We start from the raw sequence: 26,835 nt of genomic DNA on the forward strand, positions 1-26,835 counted from the left end.
TCTTGTTCCCTGAAAAAAAAGGGGGTGAGGGATAGGATGTCTTAAGTAAACTTGACAGAAATTATTCTATTGTTATGTTATTTTTAGTACCTGGCTCATGGCAGGCAATTAATAGATGCCTGCTGACTATTGTTTATGATTTCCATTTTAAAGTAGCCATCTTGCTATAGTGCCTAAACAGGATTTTGTTTGCATTCATCTTAATTTTTCACCCTGCCTCTATTCAGAAACTTGAATTCAAGACCCTCCCTATTGTCATCTTTTCTCCTTCCTAAATAAGACAAAGGGAAAAAATAATTCCTAAATAAGAATAGATGTTTTGTTAAGTTAATCAGATTTTAATCATATCATACATTCAGATAATTATACCAGATTTTAATCATATCATACATTCAGATAATTACACCAGAAATAACTATTTTTACAATACATACTACGTGGACAGAGACTGTTACAAGGAAATTTTTCATCCAATAGTTTGTTTTTAATAAGAATAGCTGATATTTAGATAGTACTTACCCGATTTTTAAATAGATTATCTCATTTAACTCTCAAAATCTAGTATCAATTGCTTGGGGAATGGCTAAACAAATTGTGACACATGAATATTATCAAATAGTAAGTACTGTGCTGTAAGAAATAACAAATGTGATGACTACAGAGAGGTTGGAAAGACCTACATGAACTGATACAGAGTAAACAGAATGGACAAAACATCATATACAACAATTTGAACAATTTAAAGGGAAAGAACAGCCCCCCCCCCCAATTAAAAATGTATATTACTAAACTTGTAAAGAACAAGCATGGCTTGAAATAAGAGATATGAGAAGAGAGATCCCATTTATAATTGTTGTATATTAGACATATTTTCTTACTTTTTTGATGTATTGATCTGTTTTGCGGGTTTTTTTTTCCTTTTTTTTTTTCCCTTTGTCTTTAAAAAACACTATTTGTTAGATGGGAGAGCTCTCCACAAGGACTAAGGTAGGGATACTGGGGAAAACTATGGTGAGGTTGAAAAAACAAAATACATCAATAAAAACTTATTTAAAGAAAAGAAATTGACCTCACTTGAGACAGATGAATCATTGACTTTTAAAGCTGGAAAGAATCGTTGAGGGATTCTAGTCCAAACTTTGATTTGACAGATGAGGAATCCAAAATCTAGAGAGCTTGAGCAATTTTTCAATTCAACAAGTATGTATTGAGTACCTCCTATGTGCAATGATTATTTCAGGGTAGCTGAGTGCTGGATGAACAGGAAATAGTCCTTATTCTCAAAGATTTTTTTTAACCAAGGAAACATTTTCCAAGAGTCAAATGGCTAATGAGTAGGGACTAGAATCTAGCAGACTCTAGGCTGCCTATCTCACAGTTGTTCAGTGTTCTTTTCATTATTTTTGTTGTTCAGTTGTGTCTGATTCTTCATGAGCCCATTTGGGGTTTTCTTGGCAAAGATACCTGAGCAAGCCCTTTCTTGGTTCATTTTATGGAAGAGCAAGTGAGGCAGAGTCAAGTGACTCACCTAGGGTCACACATCTTGTAGGTGTTTGAGGTCAGATTTGACCTCAGGAAGATGAGTCTTCCTGACTTCACACCCAACACTTTATCCTTTGTGCATCCTAGCTGCCCTCTTTTAACTATACCATCTAAAGAAGTTCATTGGGGATTGAGAGCCGCAGACTTGTTTGTTGCCCAATAATTTTTGAAAACACTTCATCTGTACAGCAAACAAAAGAAACTCAATTGCTGTGAAGATAACCAAAATTTCAGGATGAGAATAGTAGACAGCCTACACTGGAAAACTGGCTAGGTGTCAGGTGGTTATTTGATACCAGTATCAGAATGGTCTTACCATGTGAAAGTGTATACAGGCATCTGTGTGCAAAAAGTATGCTTTCTAAATGAATTGATTAGATCTTGAAACATATTTTCTCATACCAAACCATATGTTTTATATGGTAGTGAGGTTTCCAGAATACTACTTAAAGTTATCTGTTCCAGGAAGCAGAGAACTGGGTAGTATAAGGATGAAGAAAAGGGTCTTCTCTCTGGGTATAGGACTGTCCCCAGGCAAAACTTAGAAATAGGCCCTCAGGGGGTGGCCAGGTAGCACAGCGAGTAAGAGCACTGGCTCCAGTGTCAGGATGACCTGGGGATCGAATCCGGGTTCAGACACTTATTACCCAACCCAGAAATAACTCGCCTTGAGCAAGTTACTTAATGCTGATTGCTTTAAAAAAAAAAAGCCCTCATTTTCCCTTATCATCCTTTTACCTCCATTATCTATCCCTTTGTCTTACCTTCTGGTGTCTATTGCTTGTGTGCTCATGCTGCCTTAAGTAGCCAGTATGGTACCCTGTCCAGTATTGCCTTTCTTCCAAACTGCTCCTTTCTATCATCTACTTCTCTTACTTTCAGTCCAATAAACATTCTCTTTCTTTTAGTGAAGGCCTCTTAAGAAGAAAGCAAATCTGATATTTCTCACTAGCATGTAAAGTATTCCTATGAATCTCCAAGTATTATTTGTGCTTTTAAAGTGTAGTTTGGTGGTTGACCCAGAGTAATCTTTATTTACTAAAATTCCAGGCATAAACTGTCAAAAAGTTCATATGATACAAAGGAAGACAGTTTGGGGCAGGGAGGATATAGCTCTGCCTGGGAGTCTGCCTTAGGATCAGCTCTTCCAAAATGTTTCTTTTTTCACAATTTCTTCCCTTCCACTTTTTTTTTTTTTGCAAGTACTCATGTCTGCAGTGATGGGAGGGGGATGACACCTCTTTTATGGGAACTGTTTATATATAGGTCCTTCGAAAGCCTGGCTTTTAAATTGCAGACTACTTGTACTTTTCAATATCCAAGAATATAAAAAGGAGTAGAAATTGGACTAAAATCAAATGAGATACATCAGCATATTTTTCTTCATGATACTTCTGTATTTTGCATTGCTGGACTTAACTCATGGTGCTATTAAGGGTCACTTTGTGACCAAATCCTAAGGTTCACTTAGGCCCCCAAAGTAAATCTGACCTAAATCTGAATAAGAATTGGTTTGCTTCCATTTACTTCTATTTTATTTATCAAGGCAACAGTGAATTTGTGTAGATTATTTTTCTACTTTGGGATTACATTTTGGTCCTGTTGAGAGTAAAATGCAAATACTAATGTACTGGGAAAAGCTAAGAAACATACAAAGACTCGGTCTAGTTAAATAAATTTAGCTCTTTGGGAGAATTTTCAGCCATGTTTTGTTATTTGGGGAATAGTGTGGAAAACACATTTTCCCCTTTCAAACAAAGAAGAAGTTATAAGATTGGACCCAGGCTAAGCAATTAGAGACTTGAGGTACTGTTTGACTGACTCACTACCTTCGAATAGGTCTCATTTCCTCAGTTAATAACGGTTCCTTAGTTTCTCCAGTTGAAAAATTGATTATGAATACTTTTTACATATCTCAAAGAAAAAATTGAAAAAAAAAAGATTCTTTACTAAATTCTTTAAACTTTTTTGGATAGCTCACATTTCATGCCAGAAATTTTTACATATGTTATTTTAATAAGTACGGTATCATTAAATCATACTCTTTTTTAAACTATAGATTGGTTCTAAAATTGAATTTAAAGGGAAGTAACTTTTAAAGTGTAGGTTCATAGAAAATTAGAGTTCTAAGGGCTTTGGAAATCATCTATTACAAATCCTTTTAAAGATGAGGAAACTGAACTACCCAGTGCTTGTGACTTCAGAAATTAAGTGACAGAGCTAGGCCTAATCATCCAGGATTCTTTACTCCCAAACCACAGTACCAGGGCCCCTCCATGCCTTTTTAGCAGATGTTAGGTAAAAATCCAGATTTTTAACTCCTCTTTTTATATTATATTTATATGTGTGATAAGCACAATACTTGCCTTATATTGTTAGTATTAGACCAAGTGATTGTAAGTCAAAAATGTCTATATTATTCTTTGTTTTAATATGAAAGAAAGTGCAGATCTTGAGTTCCAAAGGAAAAGGAAAAAAAAAAGCTGACTCAGTTTCATAGAGCTGTGTCAGAGGAAGATTTTATTTGAAGATGAGAAATGTGTTGGTAAGGATGTCTGTCATCTCTAGTCTATTTTTTTAATTGCTGGAAGGTACTAAAGCTGTCCACTGACTCCTCTGTTCCATTCCTCAAAGACATTTCATTCACATTGACTTTACCACTGCAGTTTTGTGTAAAACAAGATTTGATTTTAGAGTATTTAAAGGTTCATGGACTTTGTGCCCTGTACCCTGACACTATTTACTAAGATGTCTCTGCTTTGAAAAAATTCTTAGAGCAGAACTAGTGTATTCCCAAGTACTGAAATAGCAGAGTTCCATCAATTATGATACTAATCATGACATACACATATATAATATAATATATTATAAATATACATATATGTATACATATATACATGTATGTATAATATTTGTTATGCCAGTTCCAGTTTCCTTTATATCTGAACAGCTCCTGAAAGGCAGAATTCCCAGGAAAATAGATTAGTTCATTACCTTTGGTCAGGTATCATAAAATAGTTATTTTACAGGGATGACTTTTCAGTTATTTTTGGAAAGGCTGCCACTCTTTCAACTTATGATAGTACTTATTCTTTTTAACCAATTTGAATACTTCAAAATTTCTCTCCATTAAATTTTACTCATTTTCATATAGTACAACAGAAGCCAATGTAAAAATTGCATTCTATATTAAGAATTGCTTCTTCTAGTGAATTCTCTCATATATATACAATAATGATTTTAAAATGAATTGCATTTTTTCAGGAAGTAAGCTACATATAGGTTTGCTTTTAGCATCATGTGGCTAGTCAGTTATTCCTATTTAAAAAAATCTTGAGGTTTAATAGACTTAAAGTTAAATTAGTCAACAATTTGATATCAGGGCCAAAAAAAAGCAATTTGGGGCATATTAGGGAAGGCCTGGTGTCCAAAATGATTTAGTTTGACATTGCTGCTGTAGTGTGTCCTAGTAAGACCACGTTTCAGGTAAAAAGTTCAGTTCTGTGTTCTAAATTTTGTTTAGAATGGAATACATTTGATTCTAAGGACATGATAATTATGTTCAGTTAGTCCAGAGTCTTGAGAAAAAGAAAATAAACATATTTAGTTTGTTCCCAGATGGAAGCAATCCAATGAGCAAAAGTTGCAGAGGCAAATTGATTCTTGATGTAAATTGAAATCTCCAAATAATCAGAACTATTACAAAGAGAAATAGGCTGGTACAATGGAAACCACATTGGTTCTTTGAGGAGACAAACTGATTGGGCAAGTCACTCCAGGCCTGGGTTTCCTCATCTATAATATGAGTGGGTTGGCAACTTTGATAGACTGGACTCTTCTCAGCAATGCAGGGTTTTAAGTCAACTCCAAAAGACTCATGATGGAGAGAGATGTCTACATTCTGAGAAAGAACTAGAAAGAACAGAGTTTGAATGCAGATTAAAGCAAACTACCTGCTCTCTTTTTCTTGTTTGGTTTTGTTTCCTCTTTCCCATTGTTCATCCCATCCTATACAATCCTTCTTTATAACCTGACTAGTGTCTAATGTGAAAGTATTTGCAGATCCTATACTTGACTGTATGCTGCCATGGGGGGGGAGGGGAGAGAGGGGAAGAAAATTTGAAACTCAAGGAATTGTGGAACTGAATCTTGTAAACTAAAAGTAAACAAACAAATTAATAAAGACCAAAAAAATATGAATGAGTTGGATTATATGCCCTCCAAGGTACCTTCCAAATTTAATCTCTGCTATTATGATCTTCCTGAGATAACTATGGCTATAAGAAGTAGTAGATTCTCCCCTTCTGGAGATATTTGTGCACACTGTAGATGACTACTTGTCAGGCATGTGTAAGGGTATGCTGGTAAATCTTTAAGAATTGCTCCCCACCCCCACCACCTTGTAAGTACAACACACTTTTAAGTTTAATCTTCAATGTCAATATTTTGTCCATCAGTTTCTTAAGTTTATACAACCAACTCAATAATAAATCAAGTCCTGATTTGTAGCATTTACGAATTACTAGGATATAAATGCTATTACTGAACATTTAACAATCAGCTTTCTTGTACCTCTAGGCTTAATATTCCTTAAAATGTGAAAGGCACAGAAAGTACACATTTGGGAGGGGGGGGGAAGAATCTCAAAAATCACTCTATTTGATCAAATTTGTTTGCTAGAGATGCTAATAATGTGATGTTTTCTAATGGACTGACTAGTTTGGATACTAAGTGTATTACCAGCATGAACAATCAGTTTTCTCAGAGATCCTATTTTCAGAACTAGGTCCAGTATTATCATAATGTATAGTTCACAGTTATATTTTATTGTTTCTGTTAAGGATTTTGGCAACAATGAGACCGAGCCCCACAACATTTGTAGATATGAGGAATGAAGTTAGATGACAGGGAAATGAAATTAAGATCTGTATCTAGGTCCATGTTCTATATGGCTAAGATTAGATGTCAATAAATATCTACTTTCATTATTAAGATAAAGCCAGATTAAGTTGGGAGTGAATAGTTGTCAGTATAAGGACCTTGTACTAAAATAAAAGGGTGTGTTTTAAGTAACAGAAAAGCAAATTGGATATTGATTTGAGTACTATTGAGTAATATTTCATATCTAATTACTTTATGTGTCTTTTCTCAAATACCAAAAGCACCTTTGAGAGCAGGTATTTTGTCACATGCTTTTCTGACTTCCTTTTCACCCCTGATCACCTAGCACAGTCCTAGGCACAAATCAGATTCTTAATAATCCTTTATTGAATAGAATTATGAACACTTGAGAAATTTAATGAAGAAATGTAGAAAGGTACTAGAGAGAAATCCTGAGGTAGTGGAAATGAAACTATTAACAGCGTACAGAAGGCACAGAAAAAAAATGTAATGTAATAGGATTTGGGGAAAATCAAGGAGGGAAAAGAAGTGAAAACAAATTGCTTGGAGAATACAATAAACAGATTGTATGGGGGAAAATTTCAATCTGAAGAGTTAACCAAATCCTAAAAATCAATGTGATTCTCTTTCACTGGAGTTGTAGTTTTTGAGATTTTTTTTTAATGATAGAAGCTAATCCAATTAGCTTGAGGAAATTACTTGTAATAAATTTTTATTTATAAAACAAATTTGAGTAGAAAAAGATATGATGGTGTGATTTAAGAAGTCTATATTTCTCCAGCTCTCCAAACTCCTATGAAACTACTTTTTGGTTTATTGTCAGTATTATTGAATATAGTTTTAGTTTCTTAACTTGAAAAAACAGTACCAGAATTCAGTTGGCAGCACCCTTACCCTCTCCATCCCAAAACAAAAGCTCTACATTGTGATCATAATATCTGAAACATTAATATGGAATGTTCAAAACTAAATGCCTTCCTATAAAAGATGTGAATGGATCATTCTAAGTGATATGATAGATTCTGTGCTGATGAGAAATATGAAATAAAATATTGGAGGTGATTGTGCTGCCAAGGATCAACTGATAATAATTAATAAACATTTACTTTATTTCTATAGGTCAGATGACTAACGTTATTTCATAGTTGATTGAGTTGAAGGTACAATTAGTGATCTTTGCTCCGAATCTAAATAATTTACTGCCTTTTTATTATTGTCTGAATATAATTGTCTGAAGAAAATTAGAGCTTTTTTGGGTGGGGGGTAAAGTCAACATAATACCATTAATTGCTTGTTAAAATGCTTTTCACAAATAAGTGCTCTGATAATTTTTATTTAAATAAAATAAAAATAATATTGCATTTCCACATCTGTGCATGAAAACATGTACCAATGAAATGTACTTGGTTTATGGTTTTTTTTTAAGTAACTGAAAAAATGGAGTCATTTTTGAGCCCAATAATGATAAACTATTAAAATGGTCCAAGGATTTACTTGTTGCTTATTGCAGATATTATAAAAGTAAAAAAAAATATTTAGTAGAAAAAACAAACTATTCTAAGAACTGTTTATTTTTCTTTCCTTCTCGGTGTGTTATTTATTATATTCATCAATTTTAAAGTTTACAGTACATATTAGTCAATCACTACAGATAATTGTTTCTTGGAAAGGAGGCAGTTAATACCAGATTTAGCAAAGGCAACCACAGTTACAGCACAGAATCTAAAATATAGACTATTAACTTATTTTTAATTTGGCAAACTTTCAATTACATTGTGTCAAGTAAAGTAGTTGCATAAACTCAAAAGTGTAGTGTTTTGATATAAGTAACATATCCATTTCTCAATTTTTCTTTATTTTGGTGAGAGAGATGGAAAACACACAGAAAAATAGTTGGAAGGGGTTAAAGTAGAGCATTTTTCTGTTATGGGAAATATTTTTCAGTGATGCTTGGTACCTTGAGTTTGTTATGTATTCAGTATGTAGTGTCATCAGAAAACAGGTGCACCTGCAACAGCCCTCATTGTCTCAGGGACAAGAGCTGTAGAAAACTGAAGAAAAAAAATATTTCTGTTAATGATGTGTTGGTGCTTTCACCTTACCGAATGGACATTCCCATTTTCAAATTCAAACTGGTACTACCCAGGTAGAGGTCTGGGGTGGAGTTTTGGAATAAAGTATTTATTAAAAAATGCACCCATGGGCAATTTTGGAGGAAAAAACTACTTATTATGAAGATACAGAAAGTATCTGAACAATTCTGGGAAGAACAGCAGCAATTGCATTTATTAATTTTGTTTTCAAGGAGATTAGGAAAGAAGTGGAAATAATTAGGAGGGACCTGAAAGGGGAGATGCTGTTGGTTTGTGTTGGGTCGTGTGCCTGATCTCCTTATATGGAGCAGACTGAACAGCAGGACTGCTTTGAAGCTGGCATTTCATTGGTGCCCAGGAGACAAGCATTTTTTTTCCACTAGAGATTTTTGTGTATTTCTTAATATACACAGATAATCTTGTTGATTGCCACCCCCCCCCCAAAAAAAAAAATCAGAAATGACCGGTGCTGTGATTCAGACAAGCAAGAAAGTTAAACGCAGTTAATAAAATTGCATCACCATACTTTTTATGCAGTAATATAACAGCAATGAAAATTAAAAGCCAAAACTTAACCCAGTGCTTAGACCACCTAGAAATATCAGAATAAAAGTCTAGAGAAGACACAATTCAACTACAGCCAGTTACTTCTTCATTTGCAATAAAACAGGGCTTTGTCACTTTCTTGCTTTGGAAAAGCAAAATAAATGTTAAAAAGATTGTAGGGGATTTTCATTATTGTATAGCAAGGACTCCTTTTAAGGAGGTGTGGCATTAAAAGCTGGTTTTAATCACAGCGTGGTGCTAGGAAGCCTCAAAAAGTCCGAGTGGTTTTTTTTTTTAAACCTTTACTTCACTGAGACAGAGGTCTGCCTTTGAGTGACGTCACGAGTTTTAGCAGCAGGCTGCACAAGAGGAGGAAGGCTGGGTGAGTGACAGCCCAGCCTACTTTTTAATAGCTTTGTCATGTGACTGGCAACAGTAGTAAGACAGGTGCCTTCAGTTCACTCTCAGTAAGGGGCTAGTTGCCTGCATGAGTGTATGCTCTGTGGATTGTAGTTTAAAAAGCTTTACTGCCGTCATTCAGAAGCTGGATGGCGTGGGACATGTGCAACCAGGACTCTGTATGGAGTGACATAGAGGTGAGCTGAGCTGAGCTGAGCCGAGCCGAGCTGTGCATTGCAGACTATGTAAAGCCTTAACTTGGACGCAAGTATTCTGTAGAAGGGGAGGTTTTTATGAGGATAATAAGTATGAAAGTAAACCGGGCAGGAGATTTTGGAAGCAAGTCTAAATCTTATCTTAACTCCAATAAGTTTGCTATTTTAAGGTTACTCTCAGATGCCTTGAGCAAATCAAAGCTTAGCTGCTGTCATCAGTATCTTTTGCAGTTGGAAACTATTTTCATGTGCCTTTGGCTCTCTTTCCAGTCATATGCAATATTTATGCTCTAAGATATTGATATGAATCAGTCTGAAGTCTTTCCAGTGGCATTTAGTGGCCTGGTTGGAAAAATGCCATTTCTATTTATAATACGATTAAGATAAAAATTTAAATGAATATTTTAAAATTGAGGTTTCTTTTCACCCTGTTCAGGATTCCCTCTCACCCTCACTTACCAGCTGAACAACTCACAAAAACCTGAACAGTGTCCTGCTGTGCTTTTTTAGAATGTTTTCCCCCAGAATCTGAAACAGAGATGCTACTTTCTTCCTATTTATACATGTTGTGGAATGATTTTTGCAAACAAACAAAAAACCTCTCTCAAAGCACAAGGTTCTCAGTTAATCATGATAGTGCAACAAATGGTTAAATCTCACTGAACAACCGAGACAACAGACTGAAGCAAAAGAGTTTATGCAGGGATGGTGTGTGGAACTGCTGCCGCCACCTCTGCTAATGCTGCCGCTGCCGCCGCCGCTGCCGTTGCTGCTGCTGCTAACGCTAATGCTGCTGCCTGCCGTTTTGCTGCTGCTGTTGCTGCTGCCGCCTCCCGCTTGTGTAAAAATAAATAATGTTAGATATCAGCGGCTTCTGCTAGGTGTAACCCGTGGGGTTTGGGAGACGGGGGAGGGCTGGGGGGAGGAAACAGTGCCCTGAAATATGGAATGACTAGAACGTGGATTGAGATTTGAGGATTTCTTCACGTCTGCATTCGTTATCTCAAAGTTTTGACAACTTGTGAAGCGGGAAACTTTCTGTGGATTCTGGAGGGGTGAACCCTAAATAGACTTAATTACATGGAGGAAGTAAACCTGCAACAATGAATTAGAAAGGAGAGCTCCAAGTACTTCCTATGGGCGACTGGGGGCACATGGGGTAAAAAGGGGAGGATTAAACGTTACACGTGATTCAGTTAAATAAGATGTCCATGTGGTGCAGAGATACACATCTAGAAGGAAAATCATTTTGCTAGGACAATCCGTGAAAGAATTTTTCCTATCTAGCAAGGCGTGGACTGGTTTCTTAACTCTTTTTGTCATGTTTTCCAGTGCTGGTAGCTAGCTGTGGCTTTGGTAGATTTTGTTTGTGGAGTAGAATTGTTCTTATCTTGTTTGGTTTTCTTGGTAAAGGGGAATAGATATGGATAATTTATATGTCCTGTAGCTATTATGAGGCAAGGCTGTAAGTGGCTCCAAAGTCCTAATTGTCTCTGAGTAGCTGTAGTATCCTGTGGGCTGTTGTCTGGCTTACAGTGTGGGTCTCAGCTGCTGTAGCTTCATTTTTCCATCATGTATTATTCCTGATACTGCTAGGAGCTGATTGAGGAACCAGATTATATGGAAATATTGAAGATTTATTTTAATCACTGGAGTTCCTGCAGTCATTTTAAGTAAGCATCAGAACCGATTAATTTACAGCAGTACATTCTCTTAGAGGAAAAAAAAAGGTTAGATTTCAGTATTAATTGTAAAGCCAAATGGATGAGTCGCTGGTTGAAACTGACCAACTGGTATTTCTGTTGCTCTCCATGGGGCAATATACAGGAGTCCTGGATGAGCTGTGTTAACTCTGAAAATCTCCAATACCAATCTGAAATATCGTTAACAGCAGCTAGTGTAGGCAGCTTTCATTTTTTGAATCATTAATGTTTGCTGTCATCTTAAAACGTATTATGCCCTTTTGCACATAATGACAGCACAGCGCATTGGTTAATAAAGGCCTATATCACTGCAGCTTCTTGAGTCCCCCGTGTTTCACAGTTTAATGAAGGTGATGTACAATAAGGTTACAAAGATTGATAGAGACAATTCACACGACACACATTCCACCAAGCTGTCATTCTTTCCTGGGCTCACTCCTCTAGACCATTTGAAAATGTTATGAAATCATTTTCTGATTATCATAATTGAAATGCCCAAGTCCAGTATTTATGCCTCAAAAAAAATGCCATCTCTGGCATCAAAAAATGCTCCAAAAGATTAATTGAAAATTATGCACTATTATATTGATTCATTATCATCCATACTGTTAAGCTAATTTATTGTCTGCTCTTTAAATAAGGGGGAAAAGCCTTTTGTGTTTGGTTCCTACTTTACTCTCTTCAATCTTACTATGAAATGAAGACTATATTTGTGAAGTAGCTGTCATGGTGGTAGAGAGGAAGTATAATGCATCTCTGTAATTACAATAAAGTACACCTGTTACAGATGTATAAGGATTCAGTAAATATCAGCATGTCAAATAAGGACAGTTACAGGATTTGGGCTGTTAAATCTGGTATCATTCAAAGGCCAAATATAAATTAATAATGGGAACACTTGCTACTAATGTGTCTCAGATTAGCAGTATAATGCTACATTCAGTAGAATTGATTTTATTATCATGTCAACATTGGCAAAAGCATACGCACTTCACTTTAACTCTAGTGTGTTTTTAAAAGCTACTAATCTTTATAGGTTCTGCTACAGTTCTGTGTTTTTCTTTTCCCCCAAAAAGATTTGTCTTTCCTTAGGCTATCATGTTGTCTGGGGCCAAAAGAATTTTTAACCAATCTATGTGTTCAGTGTAGATAAGTTTGGTTCGTTTTGGTTTTAAGTTGCATTGGTCACCAATGAGAATGACACTTGAGGATTCTGAAGGTACCAGGTCTCTGGATTACAGACCTTCATGACAGAAACTTGTGCCAGATTCCGAGATTGTGTGTGTGTGTGTGTGTGTGTGTGTGTGTGTGTGTGTCTATAGGCAGGGTAAGGTGAAGAATATCTCTTAAATAAAATAATAGAGTAAATTTTCAACCTTGAAAAAGTCCTAGATCGTAAGATTGCTCTTAGAAAGTTACCTGCAATAGAATTGTTTATTTCTTTTTGGAAGTTAAGAGGGGTAGTAGGCAGGAATTGAAGAGGGTTGCCCACAGGGAGGTATAAAGCAGAGGAGATGAAAATTCCAGGAACAAATGTGAATGTTTTACTAGAACTAAATGCTTGCTTCAACCATGCTTTAGCTTAGCAATAATATGAATCTAATAATTTAGAACTTATAGATAAGAATGGAAGAAATGCCAAAAAAAATAAAGGAACAGACTGAATTCTGAGAATTGTCCTTTTTTTGTCCTACCTTTGAGCCTGCTGTTTGGATATATCACAGTGGCCTGGTGGTCTTATGGAAGAAAGGCAGTCAATTACAGCCCACCCCCAACCCCTTACCAACTGCTGACTCTATTACCAAGTACCGAGTTCCCAGCATGTTGTTCATGATCAAACTGCTGCATATGACCCGTGTAATGTAGCCTTCCAGGGATGGCAGAGGTGCTCTGGGAAAAAAAAATGTACATAAAACTTATTTTATTCAGAGCCTGAATATCAAGAAGGGTGTTTTGCTTCTTGGTAAATGAATGATTGTATGGCATTAGTTTTGACATTAGAAGTCACTGCCAGGAGGAAGAGACCTAGTACCTTAGGTGGTCAGATACTAGCATCCCTGGGTCCCTGAAGTCTGAATCTTATCTGTAGCTTCTCTCTTATGTTATAATATGAGGAATCCTGAGTTAAAGCACTTGATATATTTTTCAATGATTTCTCTTTTCTATAGCAGATTGTTGTTCAGTCGTTTCAGTTGTGACTCTTTCTTACCCTATTTAGGGTTTTCTTCACAAAAATACCGGAGTGGTTTGTTATTTCCTTCCCTCATTCATTTTACAGATGAGGAAATCGAGGCAAACAGGTTAAATGACTTGCCCAGGGCCACATACCTAGTGTCTGTGGCCAGATTTGAACTCAAGTCTTCCTGAGTGCTGGTGGATATAGCCTGGTACTGTATCCACTGTGCTACCACCATTATTCCTGGACTAGTGACAGTATTTCTGTGACATAGTTGAGGCAGTGCTTATTTACCAGGGAAAGATTTATAGGCATAACAATACATGATAGCCAGTTTTTAAATAGTGCAGATGAGGACATTAAATTTCTATTTCCTTTATTTTTTTCTAGTTCTTTTTGGTTTTGGAATGATTTGGGTCCATTTTCAGTTTGCATTTTAGGGAAGCAGCAGCTCTATCTTTAAAGAGAGAGTTGCATAGTGTGGAGTGAGAAGATCAGAATTCAAATCCTGCCTCTGACACATACTGGCTTCATGACCACAGGTGGCAAGCCAATGAAGTTTTTAATAGCCCCGGGCAACTTTCTAAGAGCATAAATTGCTGTGAACGAAACCTCAGTTCAGTTGGGAAGAAAAAAATAAAAGTATGACAATTTATATGACAAAAACAAATATTAATAAAAATATTTTGGTCTTAGGACCCTTTTACAGTCTTAAAAATTATTGAAGACCCCTCCTCCCCCAAAAGAGCTTTTCTTAGGAAAGGTATAACTATTGCTATTTACTAGATTTGAAATTAAAATGCTTAAGTTCTGTTATGAAAATAGACCCCCTTAAAGTATCTTTGGGACCCCATGGGTTCCCAGATCACTCTTTGAGAACCCCTTGTTTGAGGCTACAATAGAAGAGCTTTTGTGGTGCTATATATGAATAACCAAAAAGATTCCATAGAAAATGACTGTAGTAGATGTTAGTGTAAAAGATTTTTCAGAATCTTAAACCAGGTCTCTCTCTTGCTTTGGGGTGCAGCTGATGGGTTATGCAGAATGCCCTTAGACAATAAAGAAAGTGAAAATTATATTTTTCTAATCATTAAAGACTAAGGTAACTAACTTTTGTGGAGTCATTTGGAATAACCCAGGCTTAATTCCTATCACATGCTTCTGTAGTTTAATCAATTCCTCTAGGTAATGAAAGTTATGTTTTTCTTTCCCACCACCACAGTGTGCTGCGCTTGTTGGTGAAGACCAGCCTCTTTGCCCAGATCTCCCAGAACTTGACCTCTCTGAACTAGACGTGAATGACTTGGATGCAGACGGCTTCCTAGGTGGACTCAAATGGTGTAGTGACCAATCAGAAATCATTTCCAATCAGTACAGCAATGAATCTTCAAATATATTTGAGGTAAAGAGGTCCCTCTTGGGAACTCCACATTTAATTGTTCTTCTTCCAAACAGCCTTTTGAAAAATGTTATTAAGTACTAAAGCATAATTATTTCTTACACTGGTATCTTTAAAAGAATTTTCCTCACCATAAGACAATTTACTTTTTGTGGTATTAAAAAGAAAACCAAACAAAAAATAATACTTGGAAACAAATGAATGTGTGCATATGGATTTTTTTAAATTTTAATTTTTTTTGAGACTACAGAGACCATATGACGAAATACTGTGGTATTATGAAATAATTGGGGACAGAGAATTAGTGACGGAGGAGAACAAAATCTAAACCTGTTTGTCCTCTTCTTCACACAGAAAGAGACAAAGTTGAGCATGACATTAACAGATGCCCAATATAAATTAATATGGAATAATGCTCTCCTTTATACCCAGGGCCTTAAATGCCAACTTTATAAAGTGGGTGAGATGTTTTTATTATTTTATTGTCCATATTCCTGGCTCTACTAGATTGCCACATTCATGTTGTACTTGATAAAAAAGGGCTCCCTGTTTCTTAATATTGGAAATACCTCAAAAACAGATCAACTCATTTCCTTTTAAGGTATCTTTATAATACCCCACTACTAACTTATAAATCAATCATCTTTGTGTTCTAAATTCAATAATAGGAATGATGTTCCATATCACTTTTCACAACCCTTTGTAGCATGAGAATTATTTGTCCAGAGGAAATGATCAAATATGGGCTATGGTTTGCTGGTAAGAAGTTTTAGCAGTTTCTGTATTCCAGAAACAGGCATGTGTAGCAAAAGAAAAACTTTGAACTAGGTCTTAAGAGAACCCAGTGTTTGTCTAGGCTCCACCATGAACTAGTTTGGTAACTGTAGGTGTGCAATCTTCACTTCTGGGGCTTAAGCATCTTCCTCTGTAATGTGAGAGGGTTAGAACAGATAATTCTAAGATTTATTTTAGTTCAAATATTTTATACATTTAATAACTGGGTTCAAACCCTGGCTTTGCTACTTACTGCCTGTGTAACCATGGACAAATCACCATAACCTTTTTAGGCCTCATTTTCCCTATCAGTAAAATGAGTGAATTGAAACCAGATAAATTCTATGTTTTCATCTAACTGCCAACTTATTACCCATTGAATTGTATAAAATATACTCTTTCTTTGGAGTACACTTCATTTATTTGGGATAATCTCATTCATTGGTTACAAACTTGAGTAATCTAGGGAGTGCCTTGAATGAAGACTAATAAATCGGCCTATATGAAATACAAATAACTTCAAATGAATAACTATTTGTCGATTAAGATACAGGAGAGTGCTTCTGGAGGATAGCCATCATTTACAAAACCATATCAAGTATCTTCTAAATATTAAAAATAGGATTGAATCTTCTTTCTCCAAGCTAATTAGCTTGTGGCTCTGCCTAGATATAGGGGAATGGGCTGCATGCCTTCCTTTTAAAGCAGGAATTCTTAACGTAGGGTTCACAAACCTCCAAAGGCTCTGTGAATAAATTTCAGGAGGTCCTTGAATTTGAATGTGAAAAAAAACCCATTGTATCCATATTTTCAATTCAATTTTAAAAAATCTTTATTTTATAGTATTCATTTATAAATATGATTCTGAGAAAGGAGTCCACAGACTTGACTATACTGCAGAGGGCTCAATGACACAAAACAAGCTATGGATACTTGTTCTAAAGGCATTTTTATTCTACGATAATTTCTTTTTATTTCAAAAGGCAAGAGAAATATTCGGTTCAACAAATGTTAAGTATATATCACATGCAAGGCATTGTATTAGCTGATGGGTATACAAACACAAAAATGGAAGATGATTCTTCTAGGAAGTGTATCTAGGAAGTATACACTCTACTAGCAGAAACAACATGTAAATGTATAAATAAATGCAAGATAATGGGAGATAGGAGAGAATGCTAACAACTGGGGTTTGAATCAGGAATTGCTCTTCTAATTGAATCATAAGAAAGTTAAGGTGGAATACTAGGTGGAATTGAGGAGGCAGGCAACAGAAACATCTTGTACAATGAGTGAAGGAGATCAAATGAAATGTGGAAGGAGAACATCTAATAGACCAGTCTGACTGTAGCATGCTGTCCTCCCTTGTACATCACCCTCTTCCCTCATTTCTGACTCCTTGAATCCCTACCTTTTTCCATGAGGCCTTTCCTGATGCCCCCTCCCCTAATTGTTACTGATTTTCCCCTCTTAAAACTACTCACATTATTTTGAATATACTTTGTAATTTCTAACCTCGGTATATGTCATATTCCCTCCCCAACCCCAGTAAAATGTAAGTTTTTGAAGTCAAGGACTCTCTCATGTTTTACCTAGTATCTCTAGCACCTAGAACAGTGCCATTAACATAATGTGTGCTTACTAAAGATGTGAAGTGAATTGTATTTAGAGTCTGTTCAATAAATCTAGAAAGATAGGTAGGAGTCAGTTTGTTGAGGCCTTTAAATGCCAAGCTGTGGAGTTTACATTTTATCCTAAGGACAATAGGGGGGAACTAAATATATTTGAATAGTGACATTATCAGATCTGTGCCTTTAGAAGATGATTTGGGTAGCTATGTGGAGGATGACTTGGAGAAAAGAGTGACTAGAAAAAGAGAGGCCAATTAAGATAATTAGGACAATTGCAATACTTCAGCTAAAATGTGAAGAGACCCTGATCAGGTTTCCCAGTCCTCTCCCAGTGGAGAAAGGAGAACAGACAGGAGAAATACTGTGGAAGTATAATCAACAAGACTTGGCACTTGCTTGAGTATTGTGGGTGAGGTAGAGGGAAAAGTCAAGGGTAACACCTGAATTGCTTACCTGAATGACTAGAAATATGGTTATGCCTTCCACAAAAATAGAAAAATTTGGAGAATGGGCATGTTCAGGATAAGGTAATTCATTCTGCTTTGGATAAGTTGAGTTTGGGTAGCAAGTGGAATGATCTAAGAAATGTGATTGGTGGCACTAGCATTTAAAAGAGAGAATAGATCTGGATATAAAAAGTTGGGAGTCACCTCTATGGAGATGATACTTGAACCATGAAATGTGATGAAGTCACAGAGAGAGAGAGGATATAGAGAAAAATGAGAAGAGGACCCAGGCCTTGGGTAGTAGTTCGGAGGTGGGGCATGGATAATGATTAAGAAAGGAGACTAAGAAGGAGTGATCACATTGCTCAGAGGATAATCAGGAGGGGACAGTACAAAAGCCAGGGAATAGAATGTCGAGGTGGAAGGGATGGTCAGTATAGTTAAAAGCAGCAGAAATATCAATGAGACTGAGAATTGAGAAGAAGCAATCTAATTTGACACTTGAGCTGATCAGTAACCCTTAAGATATCAGTTTCATTGAAGTGGTATAGAAACTAATCTGCAAGGGCTTGAGAATTAAGTATATGATAAATAAATAAGACAGTTTTTGTGTTTTAGAAATCTGACTGTGAAAAAGGGCAAAGAGAGAGTGAGAGGAAAGGAGAGAGGGGAAAAGGAGTGTGAGTGGGGGTATGGCAAAGTCAAGTGAAGGATTTTTAAGCATCGAAGAGCCCTAGGCATATTGGTAGGGCAGTAGAGAAGGAGATATGTGTAAGAAAAGATTGAACAGGAGAAGTTGTGTGATCAATAAGGCACACTTCCAGAGGAGATGGAAGGAAAGGTGATCAAAGATACATGTAGAAGGCTTGATCTTCTCGCGGAGAAGGAAGGGCCACTTTTTTGTCAGAGACAGTAACAAAAAAGGAGAAAATGTGGGAGACTGGAGATCGTGTGAGGTGTCAAATAAAACTCACAATGTTATCATTGAAATGTAGGTAAGGGGAAAAAAAGGTGAAGGAAACCCTGGAGATTTGTGGTTAGTCATTTTTTTCCCAGGCTTCTCAATTGGGCCTTAGAAAGTTCATGTGAGGATTTGGCTGGTTAAAACTGGTAAATTGAACATTCTTCATTCAGTACACTTGTCAGGTTACAGGGCAATTTTAAGTCACGCTGCATTAAATAAACAGATTGTGTTGTGTGTGTGTGTGTGTGTGAGAGAGAGAGAGAGAGAGACAGACAGACAGACAGACAGACAGAGAGAAAGAGAGACAGAGACAGAGACAGAGGCAGAGACAGACAGAGAAAAAGAAGGAAAGCAATAGAAAGATGGAAAGGATACTTACCTCTATAGAATTTGAATTACTCAGTGATTGGATAGGGCATCAATAAGCTCTAATTTAAAAGATAGCTCTTCAACATTGGGTGAGCATATTTTTAGATACTGTTTGGATCAAAAAACAAAAACAGAGCAAATCATTAACGTAAGAGGCAAGCTTTCTTTCTCATTAAATTGCTATCTAAGGATACTTGTATTTTTGTGAAATTTTATATTGATACTATTGGGATCTTTGGTTCTTCAGCTAAATATCCCTAGGTTGATGTTTAGTCAGTACAGAAGAAATTCTCTTGCTCCTATACTTCCTATTTAATATTCAGCTGCCAAGAATTTTTTTTTAGCAAACTGGGGAGGGGGGAAAATTTATTTTTCTGTATTTCATTCATTTTTAAATAGAGCACTAACCATTACTTCTTATAAAACTATAAAGACCCCAGGTCATCCAGAATAACATCAGACCATAATCAGATTTCTGAAAGACAAGTTTTTAAGAGAGTAAAATATTAGGAGTTCTGATACCTAGGATGATATATAACTATTTGAGATCCTTAGAGCCTTAGAAAACAAAATTTAAGTTGATAGATGATGGCTCTCCTTGAGAAAGAAGCAACACCCCCATACACACATAGTATACATATATGCATGGTGTATGAATATATACACACACATATGTGTATATGTATATACACATGCACATATTTTGTGTATGTGTACATCTTTGCAGAGCAAGAGTTTTGATGGCTTACATCTGAGAGTACTTTACTAAATACTGACACTGGTTCTTCCATTGTCTAGATGACAAACATATAGGGTTATGTTATACAGGGTTATAATAATGTGATTATTCTTAGCAATGGTATATCAAACTTTGGTAAAAGGATTATTTGAATCTGTTTAACATATTTTTACTTCACATCTTCCTATAGAGATGTATTTTGGCAATTGACAGACAAAAAGTACATGCTTTGGATATAGGTGAGGTCAGGTCTCCTTATAAAAACTACTCTTTGAAAGCATATATAGCTGTCTTTGCTCTATGGTGCTTACCACTAAAGCAAGAATTGTGTTCAAGTTATTTCAAGGAACATATATCTCTTATCTATTATGATGTAATTTATACTTTTCTTCCAAGGATCTCAAAATTTTAAAGTACTCAATGACTACCTATACCTGGTATTATGCAAAGTAAGCAAAATAGACTTGTCCTTTGTCATTCATGTATAACAAGTGTGATCAGTCTCCCTTTTTGGAAAGAATAAAGCACAATGCAGTTAAATGCCTTGTCCTAAGACACTGAAAATGGGATTCAAGTTTTCTGGGACCCTCTTCAAGGTCCTACCTTAAAAGCCAGGATGTTGCTAGTTAAAAAAAAAAATTCAGGCAGCAAGATTTAAAAATTGTGATAAAAGTTTCTCATAGTAGCATTCTTTTGCTGCTTTTGATGTGGCCATTCAATTTCAATTAAGTACAGAGGAATAACTAAACTGGTTAAGAATCAAAATGTAGAAAAACAGCAGATTTCCTGGACAGACTCAAAGCTGTTTCAATACACATTTATACATTCAGGTTGAGTAACTAGACACACAAACAAATGTTCCTTCTTGCACTACCAGTGTATGAATATGTAAATGCAGGTGTCCAGGTGTAATTTCATCACTACTTTGGAAAATTTTAGCAAAAGGCTAAAGGTATAGCCTCGAGTGCCTATGATACCTGTAAAAGGAAAACAGGATGCTGTCTCTGGAACAGCTAGCAACATGACTTATGTTTCAAAATATTGCAACATAACTTCCTTCCCTCACTTGCCTTTGTGTATTGTTCAAAGGTAGAGAATAAAGGACTACTTTTTATAGGGAAGCAGTGTGTAAATATGTGTAGCATGGGGTCAGTTTTAATAATACACTGCTTCTTCTGGGTCAATACGGGCTGCCTTGGTCCTGTTTTATTTTGACACTTGCTTTAATATCTTTGTACAACTGAATAGGGGACATTCATTCATACCTCTGTTATTTCTGAATGCAGCTGTTTGGGATGCTTGAGGACACTGGAAATGACTATGATGTGAGAATATGACTTAGTAGGTGTTCTGAGGCTAGTTGTTAGTGAAAGCAAGTGGAAGTCTGCCATTGTTGCTAGTTTGGTTCTTTGATAACCAGTAGAATTTGCATTTATTTGTTTATAAGTGTGTTCATGCATGAGCTTTTAAAGAATAGATTATTCCCATTTTTCTTGAATTATTTGATATATACACATACACATACACATATTATAGTTATTATATATGATATATGGTTTATCGTATGGATATATTATGTTATATATATGGATAACATATTATATATAACACTATATATGGACATATATTGTGTTAAATATGTATATATGTATTACATGTATATATATACATATACACACATGCATGGCATGTGAATAATCAGGAGTAGCCATTGAATATCTGCTTTATTCTTAGGACTATGGGGAGATGATGGCGGGTAAGAGAAAAGGCTTAAAACAATGAAATTATCTACATTTATACCTACATCTACATCTATATATATATACATCTAAATATACATGTATACACATTTTGGGCAGCTAGGTGGTGTAGTAGATAGAGATCTGGGCCTGGACTCAAAAAGATTCATCTTACCTAGTTCAAATCTGGCCTCAGACAGTTACTAGTTACCCTGGGCAATAAGCTGGAAAAGGAAATGGCAAACCACTTTTCTGGGCCTCAGTTTCCACCTTATCTGTCAAATGGAGATAAACCTAACACCTTCATCACAGAGTTCTGAGAATCAAATGAGACAATAGTTGTAAAAGTCTTTGCGAAATTTGAAGTACTTTATAATAAGTATCATTATCATCTGAAGGCCCGTCAAGGCCCTTCACATCAGCTGAAAAATGATTGGTTGTTGCCCTTCATTCTTGAAAAGGACCAGAATGACATCACTATGTTGGAGTCAAGATACAGTGTGTCTGACTGTGGTTTATCAGATCAATACAAACCTGGAAGGCTCTACCATAGATCAGGCACACATAATCCACATGGACATTTGGAGAGGAAATGTCTCTAAATTTGCACATCTCATCTTTCTTTTGAGTTAAGATGATTAGTGGAATACATCAAGAATTCTAGGCCATTCTACTGTCCTATAAGTTTTTGCTAATCATCTACTTTATGCTTAGGACTATGGTAGATGTTATAACATTTAGAGAAGAAGCTTAAGACAATACTCTCAGTCTTCAAAGAGTTTAAAACATTTTGGGGGAGAGGCCCAATAGAAACTTTCATGAAATAATTAGCATATGGGCAAGACTGTATGAATTAAGACCAAATTATGTGGTACAGACTGTGTGCCATGGGAGTTAAGGGAACAGAAATGGAAGACTTTCATAAAGGATATTGGACATGAGCTAAGACTTGAAGAACAGGTGGAGGGTAAGGCTGAATGAATGAACGAAGACATTCATTTGCTGAGATAGCTCTTTACAATTTACAAAATCTATCCGTTATAAACGGCAAATAGGAGACTGAACAGTAACAAGCATAGTAAAAAGAGCATTGGTCTTAGTAATAAGCAAAACCAGTTTTGAATGTTTTCCTGATGCTAACTGGGTAAGTGATTAACCTCTCTGAGTCTCAGTGCCCTTGCTAGTAAAATGGCACCTAAAAATAGATAACATTGGTTGGCTTTGTCATCAAGCTGCCCCTAATTCAAATTGTGTGACTCTGGATAAGTCTTTTAACTTCCCAGTGTTCTGTGCAGCTATATAAACTATAGACAAGTTACCAGGGTATGTAAATGGAGGGAATTTCTGCACTTGGAGTTTCTGCACAATGAAATCATGGGTCTGTACTCATCAAAAAATAATTTATAGGGTTATTGAGAATCAAGATAGATAATTATGTAATTTGTAAATCTTAAAGCACTATATAAGTGCCAGTTATTATTGCAATTACTATTTAGTGAAAGTATTATTATCCCTATTTTACAGATGAAGAAAATGAGCTGGGAGTCCAAGGGACTTGGCAATAATCTTATAGATAAGAACAAGAAATGCTGGATCTCAGATCTCCAAGTTTAGTGACCTTTCTATATCATTCTGTTCTACCTTGCAGGCAGCTAGAGTGAGTTGATCAAACTGATTGTCTGGTGGGGCCTGATTATGAAGGGTCATCAAACTCTAGGCAAAGTTTTTGGGACATGAAGATCTAGGGAAAGAGGGTTGTATCAAGGATCATTTGTGCGAAGGAGAAAGGGCAACTGGTATCTCAGCAGGTCACTGTAATTGTCAAGCCCTTTTGGGCAACATAGGCACAAACCATGGTAGAAATGGGGGAATGGTGAAGAAGGGACACATCAAAGATATCAAAGAAATTCTAGACCTAAGGTATTAAAGAGAGGTTTGACTTCCAAATCCTTTAAATTGAGTTTGTTTGAAATTAAACTATATCTTAGCCCTAGAAAAGTACTGATAGTTTCAAACTTTTAGCCCTAGAAAAGTACTGATAGTTTCAAACTAACAACATTAGATGTTTAAATTATCTTGACGGTCTTAACAATGATCTTGAAAGGTCATCTCATCAAAATACATGTATAGTTGTCTGCTGGGCCTTTGAAAATCTCCATGAAAGAAAATTCTTTGGCTTCAAGATTCTGACAAATGTTTAACAAACTTTATTAAATAATTACTGTTTCTCAGATATTTTGCTACTTGACAGAAAATTATTCTGAACCTTCAAGGAATGTACATTCTTCTGGGAGGATACAACTTACACAGATATAAATTTAAATTCAAGGCAGAATATAATGAAGCCTGGAGGAACTTGGGCAAGTCACCACCTATCTGGACCTCAGTTTCCTCATCTGTAAAATAAGGGGTTGGACTTGATAATGTCTAAGGATCCTTCCAACTCTAAGTATATGGCTTAGTGAAGAGTTCCAGATAAAGTGCTTTAGTTAATTAAGTTTAATGAATGCTAAGAAGATAAATCCTATGTGGAATTAATACCTCCAAACCCAACCCCATTCAACTTAAACCTTTGTGGAAAGAATTTGTGTATGTGTCTCTGACTTATTTTCCAGTTTGCACTGATAAATACTTGTTCATTGGTTCAATTAAAAGCGTGTCAAGGCACCAAACTTTTGTTACATTCAGTAATGATATTTATATGAAGCATATTTTATAAATTATGAAATAATACCCATATGAACAAGAAGATAAGTACTCTGACTAGGTAAATTACAGAACGTTGAAATTCCTGAAGATTTGTGGAGCTTTTTCTGATTATTATGGCGCCCTTATCATGTAGTTATAGGCCATCGCAAAGTCTAGCCTGGTAGTATTGTCATACTTTCCTTTTTGACGGTCACAAGTGAGAGAGCTACAATCTTACCCAACTTGTATGTTACTTTCTTTCCTAGTTCTGTTGGCTTGGAATGAAATGTGAAAGTGTGTGTGTGTGTGTGTGTGTGTGTGTAGTCATCTGCAAAGAACAGTTAAACATTGTTTTATACTTCTTGACTTGATAACATCTGGCCTATCTTGGGGACATCTGGTTTATCACCCTATTTCCCCCTTCCACTATGCTGACCATTGGAAATATATGATTTAGGAGCCCTTATCCACAGGGCTGTGCCTGTTGGCATAAGCTCCTGCAAATAGTAAGTCACAGGAAGCTAATTGCATAGTCAACTTTCTCCATCACTAACTTTCTTACTAGTGGCTTTTATAAATAGAAGTGAACCTCCGAAATCTGTAGTCACAAAAAGCTGAATTGGCTATTTTCATGAAAGTTGACTAATTCTTAAAAGCAGTACAGTACATGATATAAAGATCTCTAGTATTGGATTTCATGATTGGAAAAGAATGCTTTTTTTTTGCTTCCAGAGAGATCTAAAAATCTCAAGTTAGATTATTTGCTTGTTCTTTCTTCCTGTTAAATTATAGTTTAGAAACTGTGGAAGTGCATTAGTTCAGGTCTTGGATTCTAGTGTGGCAATTACTCCCTTTTAGCCAGAAAGAGTTATTTAGTGCAGATTCTATAAGTGCTGAAATTGTAGTACATGAATATTTTCAGCAGGAATTTGAAGGAACTGGTACATTGTCTATTGCCTCTTTTTTTGGAGGAGGGAGGGCAGGGCAATTAGGATTAAGTGACTTGCCCAAGGTCACATGGCTAGCAAGTGTTAAGTATCTGAGACTGAATTTGAACTCAGGTCCTCCTCACTCCAGGGCCAGTGCTCTATTCACTGTGCCACCTAGCCACCCCTCTTAAGGAATATTGTAACCTGTTTTAAAGTTATTAATGTTTCTAGCACCAGGATACAGGACAGACTGCTTATTTATATAATAGCATCATATGCATTTATGTTACCATATAGACACGATATATGCACAGCATCTAAGTAGTGTCACATAAGCACAAAAAAACAGTTTCTGCCTTGGATAAGAACAGAAGAAAAAAAATAATAAAATGATGAGCCATAAAGTCTACACTATAAAAGATTGGAATATTTCAAAAATACAACAAAATTAAGTAATCATTGAAATTACTGAATCTGTTCACATAATAATGCTGGATTTTGTTGCTGTTTCTATAAAATGAATCGATTTTTAATATAAAGACGATCAAGAACATTGTTGCTGCTTTTTTAACCTCTTTGATTACTCTCACAACAGCGCTCTATGAAGTATATTTTGAAAGCTAAGTAGGCTACTGTGTTTTACTGTAGGCTGCCAAAGATGCTGAATTACAAATAGCAAGAATGAGAACAGAGGGGAAACAGGAGAGATCCACAGCAAAACGAACACTTTCTTCTTGGCAAAGGAAAAATTTTTACATAGATAAATGACTTCTTATTCATTTGAAGTAGTTTGTTCCTGTACGGTGGTAGGATTTTTTTTTTTGTTTGTAAAAATCATTAGCTAATTTGCATAGTTTCAGATTATAAATGCCAATATTTTGTGGGCCTACTCCTCTCCATTACAACTGCAAGTTATTCATTCAAGGTTTGCAGCCAGATTGATTAATGAATTACCAGATCTTGCGTAAAATGACTTGGCCTGACTTTTAAACAACTAGCAATGTTTTCTTTGCCAGTCTTGTGACTGGTGTTAATGGGTTTCTAGAGAACTGAGCCTCCTATAGATTTTTTTTCCTCAACTGACTTCTTCTAGCATCCCTCTCCCTCCAACTTTAATTTTTTTTTCCTTCCCAAATTAGTAGCCAGAGGCAGGCATTCTAAGAATGTGTACAATTTTGGAGGTGGGGGAGTTGATAGGGGACAATGAAGTAGGGGAATGTGTTGGGAAGAGGGCACAAAGAGTGTAGTCAAATCCTTGATGTTTGATGTCCTTCTGTGCTAAATCAGCATGATGTATCAGAGCCATCTATTCAGCACAACAGAGTTTAGAGGTGAGCTGCGTGGTGTACTCCCCCCAATATGCATAACTAGAGCTCTGAACTTTGAAGGAAAGCCTCAGAGCTATTTGCAAAGTGCTGGTGCTTAGTGAATACTAAATTACATTTAGGAAATAGTCTACTGCTACCAGTTATACTTCATTTTTATTCTTGACACAGACACCTAAATCAGAGAACAGTAACATTTCAGAGATTATGGAAGCAGTTTGGGTATGTTCCAACACCATAATAGGATCAGAATTTT

The 26,835-nt window shown here is 35.9% G+C and overlaps 1 protein-coding gene across 1 annotated transcript in view; it reads left to right on the top strand.

The window, feature by feature from the left end:
• The first annotated feature begins 9,509 nt into the window (after positions 1 to 9,509).
• PPARGC1A (PPARG coactivator 1 alpha) overlaps positions 9,510 to 26,835 on the top strand; it is a 129,335-nt gene continuing 112,009 nt past the window's right edge. The window contains exons 1-2 of the mRNA XM_069069079.1: positions 9,510 to 9,679; positions 14,799 to 14,978. Coding sequence (XP_068925180.1) covers positions 9,632 to 9,679; positions 14,799 to 14,978 — 228 coding nt within the window. The 5' untranslated portion in view covers positions 9,510 to 9,631. The remainder of the gene's footprint in view (positions 9,680 to 14,798; positions 14,979 to 26,835) is intronic.

This window comes from Petaurus breviceps, unplaced genomic scaffold, assembly GCF_028583685.1.
Source record: "Petaurus breviceps papuanus isolate PSGF00001 unplaced genomic scaffold, PetGlider_PUasm1.0 140, whole genome shotgun sequence".
In the NCBI taxonomy this organism is placed as follows: Eukaryota; Metazoa; Chordata; class Mammalia; order Diprotodontia; family Petauridae; genus Petaurus; species Petaurus breviceps.